The sequence below is a fragment of the Mesoplodon bidens genome (assembly GCF_964165515.1).
Source record: "Mesoplodon bidens genome assembly, chromosome: 9".
Classification (NCBI taxonomy): Eukaryota; Metazoa; Chordata; class Mammalia; order Artiodactyla; family Ziphiidae; genus Mesoplodon; species Mesoplodon bidens.
The window spans coordinates 45,844,366-45,853,875 of record NC_138166.1 but is presented as its reverse complement, the minus strand read 5'-3'; the positions used below and the strand labels follow the sequence as shown (position 1 = coordinate 45,853,875).

Here is a 9,510-nt window from a genome sequence, read left to right as displayed (position 1 = left end):
AGAACTTACTATGACTTTAGTCACACTTGAAGTTTATATTTCATTAATCATTACATTCACTTGAAAAACATTTTTAAAGATGTTATCAATTATGTTATTTTCAATCTATAGACAGTGAGATAGCAGCATCCACATTAACCAATTCATTGCTATATAATTCCCAAACTCTCCAGGACCTATGCCCCACAAGTTGAAAAACACAACTGGGTTACCAGTTAATTCATATGCGTATCCAAATGTTTATGCCTTCAAGGCTTTAAATTTTATATAGGTTGACACTTACCCTAGATGACTGATTCCTTGTTTCTCTTCATTTCAATACATTACTTATAGGGATTCTCTTTTCAAGCATTACAATTCAGAATGGGAAAAACAGAAATCCTCATGTTTAACCCTCTAGTCCTCAGTCTTCTCTCATAATTTCCTAAAGGTACCACCAGCATCTGTTCACATCCTAAATACAGTTCAAAGGTCAAATAGCAGAAGATAAAATTTGAGAACACCCAATACACCATTAAAATGCCATGGTTTCGCCTCGTGTTATTTTGACTAAATATTAAAATTCACTTCCCTTTGTGTAAAACAATAAAAGACTATTAATATGGTCCTTAAAAGACACTTCTTAGAAAAATTAAGATGGCTGTAAGATGTAGGATGGAATTGTAGTATGGAGAGACTAAAAAGCAAGGAGACTAGTTAGGAGGTGACAGATGATGGAAGTAGCAGTAGGGATGTCCAGATACCTCCGAGCTAAGTACTATAGGACTTGGAGCCAAAAGTATAGGAAGAATGAAGGAGCAGAAGGATTCTAGGATGACTCCCAACTGTCTGTATTTGTGTGAGTGGTGATAATATTAACAATATGTGAAAGAAAAGAAGAGGAGATTTGAGAGAATGTAGGTTCAGTTTTGTTCTTGTTAAAGTCAAAGTTTCTGGAGGCATCTAGGTGATGACTCGATAGAAAGTTGAACATAAGGATCAAGTCCATCAGTGTATCAATAGCATGCATCAAAATCATCTACCAAGATTTTAATTCAGTAGCAATGAACAGGAACAAAGGGCACCTCTATTTAAAACAATTTTTACTGATGTCTCTGAAGTGCCCCAAAGGTGTGAAGCCCTGGTCTCAGGTTCAAGACAGAAACTGAGGTTGGCAATATATTGGGTAGCATATGGTAAGTTTAAAACAATAGTTTGCAGTCATATCTAGGACCAAGTCCCAGATCTTTCAAGATATGATTTGAACAAGGAATGCAACTTCTGTGATCAAAACAGGAATACTATTAAGAGCCTTTCAGGGTTGTTGTAAGAATTAAATAAGATGAAAAATATAAAGAAATAAAAACAGTTCCCAATACATAATTGCTCAAAAAATGGTACATTTGGAGAATGGAATTAATCATCCTGAAAGGAACAAAAGAGGTGGGAATTAAAGGTCAGGCCTTGGGAATGCCAACATTTTAGGTGTAAGGAGAGAATGATAAAGCATATACACTAAGAAAATATCAGCAAGAGGCCAGAGAAGATCCATGGAGAGCAGTGAACTAGAAGCAATGGAGGAAATTCTTTCAATAGTCATGGGATAGGCCAACAGCATCAATTTCAGGATTAAGGAAGACTAAAACTAAAAGTGTATCACTGGATTGGAAGATGAGGAATTCACTGGGGAATGAACAATAAAACACACTCACAATAATGAGTCCTCTTGCCTGAATCCTTAGGGATGGCACCTGAGGTTGATTTCTAAACAGGCTTGTGACCAGACATTGGTTTCAGTTTCTGGTTGATTGATGTCTTCTCCAAGGGCCACCATATCCTACCTCTGAAATACTGCTGCTTTTGTCTTGAGTGGATCTTTCATGCAAGGTGGTTGTCAGAGCACCTAAAGGGACAAGAACTTGAACTTTATCAAGCTAATAGAAGAGACTGAATACACTATTTTATGCCTTCTTGTACACATGGCAGAATGTGACCTAAGGATAGCTTTCATTAAAACCCAGCTCAAGATTTTTCAGCAACTATAATTTTCTATCAAGAATTAACCATTCATTAGAGTGATCTTCAGCCTTTGCCTCCTGTGTACTCCCTCCTTCTTTCCTGTGGTGCAGTTTTGATAAGCAACGAAGTCTGATTATAAATCCTGAGCTTGAGTTTCATTTTACACAACAGTTTGGTGTAGTTTTTTGGATGTGAAACAAAGACCTTGAGAATGGCAGAGGTGAATGAAGTACAGGGCAGGGAAGTGTGAGTTCAGGGTAGGACTTTTTGGTGCCTTACTTTAGGTTCTTTCCTAAGTCCCTTCTGCACGCTCCCTCGGCAATACTATGGGTAAGCTCTATTCTGGAAGTGTTTTCTGTTCAAAAAGACTTTGTTTTGGGGGGAGGATTATAAACTGAATCTGTCTGTCTAGTTACTCTTCCTACTTCTTATATCTTTCCTATATGATCCCTTCAAAATGGATGGCTTGTTTGTTGATGTTTATCTAGCTCAATTTTCTATCAGTCTCCTTCAATCCAAGGTTTAAGAAGGGTGTCTCACCCCTGTCAGGTGCACGTAAAATCATCATTATCTTTGGGCTATAGCAGCAATTCTCAAAATATAGTCTTCAATGAGAGCAAAACTATTTTCTTAGTAATACTAAGATGTAATGTGACTCTTTCACTCAGTCTGTCATGAATGTACAGAGTATGAAACATTTATTGATATAGTTTCAGATTCCATATGACAACCAACCTTTAAGAAACTACCACTTGTCAAGTTTGGTGTAGTATCAAAGAAGAATATCTACAATTATCTCAAAAGGCTGCTAAAATACTCCTCTCTTTTCCAACTACACATCTGCATGAGGCCAGATTCTCTTCATATACTTATGCCAAACAATATATCACAACAGATTGAAAAGGGAGGCAGAGTGAGAATCCAACTGTCTTCTAAACCAGACATGAAAGAGATTTGTAAAATATATAAACAATGTCACTCATCACTAATTTTTTGGAGGGGAAAATAAAAGTATTTCTCATAAAAATTATTTATGTTAACATATAAAGTTTTAATTGTCATGTTTAAATGAATCAAGAATAAATCTTTTTTTAATTTCTCCATTTAAATTATTTATACCATAAATATTGATAGATATGTTCCACCTAAAAAAAGAACTCTCTCTTGGGTCCACAATAATTTTCTGAGTGTAAAGTCATCCTAAGATTAAAAAAAGAAGTTTAAGAAACATCGGTCTATAGAATTTGTTCTTTTTAAATGGAGCTCCCCCCTAAAATCTAAAAACATGTGGCATCTTTAGCTTACAGGCTAGAGAGAATACACTCTGTGACATCTCCATCAGACTGAGTGAAGACCTCAAGGAAGCCTCTAAGCTCCTCAAGGAGACTCTGGACAAATCATATCAGGACTCAGCTACGTAATAATAAACCACCAAGCCAATACCCTTGCAGAATTACCCTCCTTCTCTGTTTCTAATCACAACCCCTCCATCAAGTGTCTCTGGAAGTGACAGTCAATCATGATACCCCTAGAAGGACTCATAAATATACAGGTATTCAGGTGTGGATTACAATCTACGAAGGGGGAAAGTCGATCATGAAGAAAAGCAGCTTCCGAAATAAACAGCACTTCTTGTCATATATCCTAAAAGATAAGATCTCCAGGTTTCCTTCCTTGGTCCACTGCTCTCCGGAACAAACACTGTGACTCTTTCATAGAATGTTTATGTTTTACTCCCCTGGACAAATACTGTGATTATTTTTAAATCTTTAATATTTTATTGGACAAATAGCATAACTATGTTTAATTGTAGGTAGCCCCCTTTAACTAGCCCTTTTCAAGTTTGTCAACTTGGGACCATAAACTCTGCCCTCCACCAATCTTCCCTCCACCCCAACCTCCCATATCTCAAAATCCAGCTGTATCACTGGGACCAGGATTTCCACTGACACTTGTACATGTTGTGATAGACCATAGACTTAAGCTAGAAAGGAAAGAAAATGAAATATAATCAGGATGGTAGATGGGAAGACTACGGAAGGGTGGAAGCTAACGTGGTCTCAATTAGTTGGCTGAGTAGAGGCAGTACGTTAGCGGGTGCTTGTCATATCATAATCATCATAGATTTGTAGAGATTTATATGAATTTGTATAGATGTATGTATGTAAAATTATAACAGTTTTCTGGCATATGGCAATTCATTAGGATACTGTGAAGTATAGAGGAAAGGGAGAAAGAAAGGGGCTCCATCTACCCTCAGATGCTCTGGGCCTTCCCTCTGCTTCTCGCACTCATGCTTGTCTTGATATTTCAGTGCTGTTGAGGACATTACCTCATTTCTGCAAAGATGGGTCAGGTTTCCAAAAGGGGCAGGGCCTCTGTTGCAGCTGTCAGGACAACTCTACTCTAAACCATAGGCTGAGAAGAAAAGGAGTCTGGGGAGAAAAGCAAGAGTTGGGAAGAAGGATAAGAAGAGGGGAGAAAAGCCTGTAGCTGTATCTTTGGGCCAAACTTTCAGAACACATTTGCAAATCAGAATAATAAAAATCCAGGGCTAATCTGGATCATATTTCCCAAAGATCTGCCACGCCGGCTACTTGGAGATTGCCTGGCTTGCTGCTCTATAAAATAGGGAGCTTCCAAATTTGTTTACATCTCTTTGGGGAGGAATTATCTTGTTGTTACTTGACTTCCAGTCTTATGCACCCCCATACTTCAACTGTATATTGTTTGATTCATTTCTCTTCTTTTTCCCAGATGATGTCAAACACAATACCTGAAAGAAACATTTTGCTCCAGACATATTTGTTGAATTAATGATGGGTAGGATAATTTGGGATCATTCTTCAGCAGGTTTTCTAAAGCCTTCTTTTTGATCCCCAGGGAAATCCCTCCTTCCTCTGTGTACCCCAGACCAAAAGAATTTTTAAATTCTGAATTAAAAACTCTGGGTGAAGTCCAGGTATGGATAAGTTTGAAGACTTCCTCCAGATGATTCTGGTGTGCAGGCAGTGTTATGAATTTCAAGGACCCACTTCAGATAAAGAAAATATTTGTATTCATCATTGTACCCAGCAGTACCAGCCCAATGTCCAAAATTAAGAAGATTCTCACTTATTTGTTCCATTCAATCCCTTCAATGTTTCATTAGCCTTTGATTGAAGATCAATTTTCCATTACTAGGGATGGAAAATACTAGGCTAGGAGAAGCCTCTTCAGTCTCATCCCAATTATATAACAATTTTATGATGTGACCAGTAGATCTAGTATGGCCTCTTGCTTTTTTCACATTTGTGAAGTAATGGGCTAGGCTAAATAAGGGTTAAGTTTCCTCCAGCCTTAGAATTTTGAGCACTAAATGGAAGTGAGCTATTTGGGCACATGGTACCATAGAAAGAAAATTTACTAATCTTTCCAAGTTCAATGTTACCTTATTTAAACTCCCAATAACCTTATAAAATAGGCTTTGTTCCTATATTGAAGATAAGGAAACTGAGGTGTAATATTTGGTGATTTTGTATACAAGTTTTAACCCAAATAAATCCAAGTCCAGAGCCCAGTCTCCTCTCACCACACAGGGCCTCTGAACAAGGAGAATGATTTATATAAGGCAGCTGCCCTGGTGGTGCTGCCAGAAGAACAGGTGGCTGCACTAGGATGGAAAACAATGTCTTTCCCCCGCTTTCAATATAGGACGCAACTGAAGACCAAATTGCACTAGATACGTTATTAAATCAAAATATCACTTTTTCCCCTTGATTTTATTCCCATTTCTGTAGTGAAGCCTACCGTAAAGGATGGATGCATTTAAAAGTGCTTTCTAATGAGCTATTAAAAATAAAAATTAAATTCTTCCCTTCTCTGTAAAGATCCTAGGGCTGGTAACCCCATGCACACTCAGGTCCATGCCAATTATTATTCAATCCAGGTATGACCTTGGCTACAGGGTCAACAGCCTTGGAACTACAATAGCTAATCATGTTCATTAAAATTATTAAGTTCTAAAACCCCAAAGAAAGCTTTTACGAAATGTTGATCAATCAAAAAGGAGAACTGGGCTTCCCTGGTGGCGCAGTGGTTGAGAGTCCGCCTGCCGATGCAGGGGACACGGGTTCGTGCCCCGGTCTGGGAAGATCCCACATGCCGCAGAGCGGCTAGGCCCGTGAGCCATGGCTGCTGAGCCTGCGCATCCGGAGCCTGTGCTCTGCAAGGGGAGAGGCCACAACAGTGAGAGGCCCGCCTACCGCAAAAAAAAAAAAAAAAAAAAAAAAAAAAAGGAGAACTAATCAGTGGATCCCAGCCTTTTCTTTTACATGTGAGACACTCATTTCAACATGAAAAAAATTGAATGTAGTTGTACTTTTAGTATCTCATTGAGTGAGAAATTCACAATAATAAAAAGTCACTATAAATTTAGTAATACTTTGAAATTAATCTGGATTTTGTTCCTTATATAGCATCTACATACGTCTGAAAAAATAATTATTCACATACACATGAGACAATCTGAACAGAAAATACAGGTGGGGCCAACTGTTAATGACCTTGGATAAATGCTATGGAAATTGGTAGGCAATAAAAACTCAAGGAGCCAAAAGAGGTTTTTAAGCAAAATGACAGAATCAGATTGATTAAAAAGGTAGGTGACAATGTGCAGGACTAATGGGTTGTGGAAAGACCAGCCCAGGGAATCAATTAGGAAGCATGAGATGATGTCGGCAACACATATTTGCCATGACATTTATGAACCAAATGCTGCTGAACATGAAGACCAATTTGACAGGAGATAATGGAGAGGAAGGAGTCAGGACATTTCTAGACTTAGAGAGTGTGTAAAAGATAGAATTGTGAAGCAAAATACATACAAAAGAGGAGGTATTTGTGTTGTTGAGTTTGGGGGGAGGGGGAGAGTTGGAATGAGCAGGAATTTTGGAAGGCAGTAGACTACAGTTCTTATGGTGACAGTTTAGGATTCAGATGCGTCTGTGTTCAAAACCAAGGTCTGCCACTTGCTGACTATGTCAGCTTGGGCAAAATCCCTAACCATAATGAATCTGTTCCCTCATTTGAATATAGGGACAGTGATACTACATCACAGTATAGATACAATGATACAGCACGCACTTAGGGATTAGAGATGTACCAGCACGTGATGATGGCATGATCAAAGTTGAGTGCGATTATTATTATGTAAATTTTCAAACCATCAGAACTGTCCAGGAGTTGAAGCCATGCTACTTAAATTGGAGAAGTGATCTTCATCCTGAGAAACAAGAGAGAAAAATTAAAGTAGGGCTCGCTGGATGTCAAGACTAGAGAGACAGTCAAATGAGAGGGAAGAGGTGAGAGAACCAGGAGAGGCTGGAGACCTGAAGCCAAGGAGGTAAGAGTTTTAACAATCAAGGGAAGAGCTGAATATCATCCCAGTTTTCACTGAGTATTGGCGACAGAGCTAAAAATCAACCCTGGATTTGCCCGTGGATTAGTCGTCAGTATGAAGAGAGATGTGAGGGCAATGGCAATATGCAGGGAGTGACTTTACCTTAATTTATAAGGTAAGATGTGTATAAGATAAGAGAGTGGAGCTTAAATTCAAAACAAGAAGACCCTAATGCAAAGCAGGGAATAATTTGGTTCAATTTAAAAAAAGGTGTGTGGGGGGAGAGTCATTCCACATACTTTTTTCCCCTCCCCTCCCAAATCTACTCCATTAATAAATTATTTTAGTTCTCCTATCAAAATAAATCCCAAGTCCATTAACCTCTTCTCTGGTCTCTCTATGGCTACCACCCTGGTTCAGACTGCTATCATTTCCCTCCTGGACTACTAACCACTTAATTAGTGTCCTGGTTTCATCTCACTCCTCCGAGAAATGATTCTCTGTAGCATTAGCCAAGGAATTTTGAAAAAATGTTAAGCAGATACTATTGCCCTGCTTCAAACCTTCAGCTGTTTCCCACTGCATTTAAAATACAACCCTCACTATTTACCCTGGATCTATGCAGCTCTAGTGAATGGACCCCTGATTATCTCTCTTACCTTATCCCCCTCTACACTCCCCCTTGGCTACCAAGTTTAGCACAATGGTCACCTTTCCTTTCCTCTTGCAAGGCGACTCATTCCCATTTTAAGCCCTTTGCACTTGCTATTCCCTCTCCCTGGAGTGCTGTCTCTCATGATCTTCCCCATCTTCCTGTTTTTCTCATCTCAACTCCGATGTCACTTTCTTCCATGACACTGGCCTTCCATGGCCTTGTCCATTGAAGTAGCTCTTCCCCCTCCTCCAGTCAATTTCCATCTCTCTTGCCTTCACAGCTCTATTGACATCTGAGTCATCTTGCAGGTTTGTTTATTGTCTGTCTCCCATCTCCAGAATGAAAGCTTCAAGGACACCGGTACCTGACCCATGGTCTTGAATGTGAAAGGATTACTTGAGAGAGATCCAGATTCTACTTCTCCAGGAACAGACAGCAAGGCGTTAGGGTAAGAGGTAATGGGTAAACCTCTGCTTACCCTTTAGAGAAGGAGGGAAACTTGGTTCCAAAGGTTTACCCCTAAGGCCTCTGGTTCCTCCAAGACAGCATTGCCTGTAGAGAGTGAAGGGGCTGCGGGTGACTTAGGGAGAATAGTACATAATGACAAAAAAGGGGACTCCCCTGTATGGCTGAGTCTCTATCTATGAGTGGATGCCATACACATCTAGTGGGGCACTCAGTGGTGGGACTGTCTCTAAAAAGCAGGAGAGAACAGTGAACAAGTGTTGATCCCATGAGCTTATGAATCAGGAGTCCCAGTCTCTCTCATTCCATCTTAGCTCCACACAGCAGCCAAGGTGATTTCACAAGGACACAAATCATATCATGGTGCTTCCCCATTTAGAAACTTTTAAGTGTTTCATTCACTTCAAACCAAATGCAAACCCCTCAAGCTTTATGTGAATTGGTCTCTGCCTACCTTTCTCTCTGACATCATCTCATATCCATCCCTGCTAACACACTGGATTCCTCTCTTCCCCATAGTTCTCAAGGTTATTTGCACCTTAGGTCTTTGCTCTTGCTGTTTCCTCCACCTGGACCACTCTACCCTCAGACCTCTGCATGACCAGTTCCTTTATATCATGAACTCAAAGCTCTAATGTCACCACCTCAGCCAAGGCCACCTACTCTGAAATAGCCAGCTACCTCTTCACCCCAACCAGGTCATATCACTTCAACCTGTTAATTTTCTCCCAGTGCTTCTTGAAGGTTTCCTCTTTTCTAGGCACTGATCTCAGTATGCATATGTGCATATTCATTTATTTAATCCCAACAACAACTAAATGAGAAGGAAGCTTTTATAATCATACTCATGTTATAGAGTAAGAAACTGAGGCCCAAAGAGGTTAAATAAATTGTTCAAAGTCACATCAGTAAACTGTAGAGAAGCTGTGATTTAAACCCAGGCAGTCTGACTCCAGGGCCAGTGTTCTGGAACCCTTTCCAGTATACTTCAGCACACAGCATACAGTAAAGG

The 9,510-nt window shown here is 39.6% G+C and overlaps 1 protein-coding gene across 1 annotated transcript in view; it reads right to left on the bottom strand.

Annotated features, from left to right (window-relative positions):
- Positions 1–282: 282 nt before the first annotated feature.
- LOC308622230 (uncharacterized protein) overlaps positions 283–9,510 on the bottom strand; it is a 112,018-nt gene continuing 102,790 nt past the window's right edge. Inside the window, exons 5-8 of the mRNA XM_081243497.1 lie at positions 8,512–8,585; positions 7,123–7,261; positions 1,692–1,882; positions 283–308 (exon numbers count right to left, since the gene is read on the bottom strand). Coding sequence (XP_081099623.1) covers positions 7,257–7,261; positions 8,512–8,585 — 79 coding nt within the window. The 3' untranslated portion in view covers positions 283–308; positions 1,692–1,882; positions 7,123–7,256. The remainder of the gene's footprint in view (positions 309–1,691; positions 1,883–7,122; positions 7,262–8,511; positions 8,586–9,510) is intronic.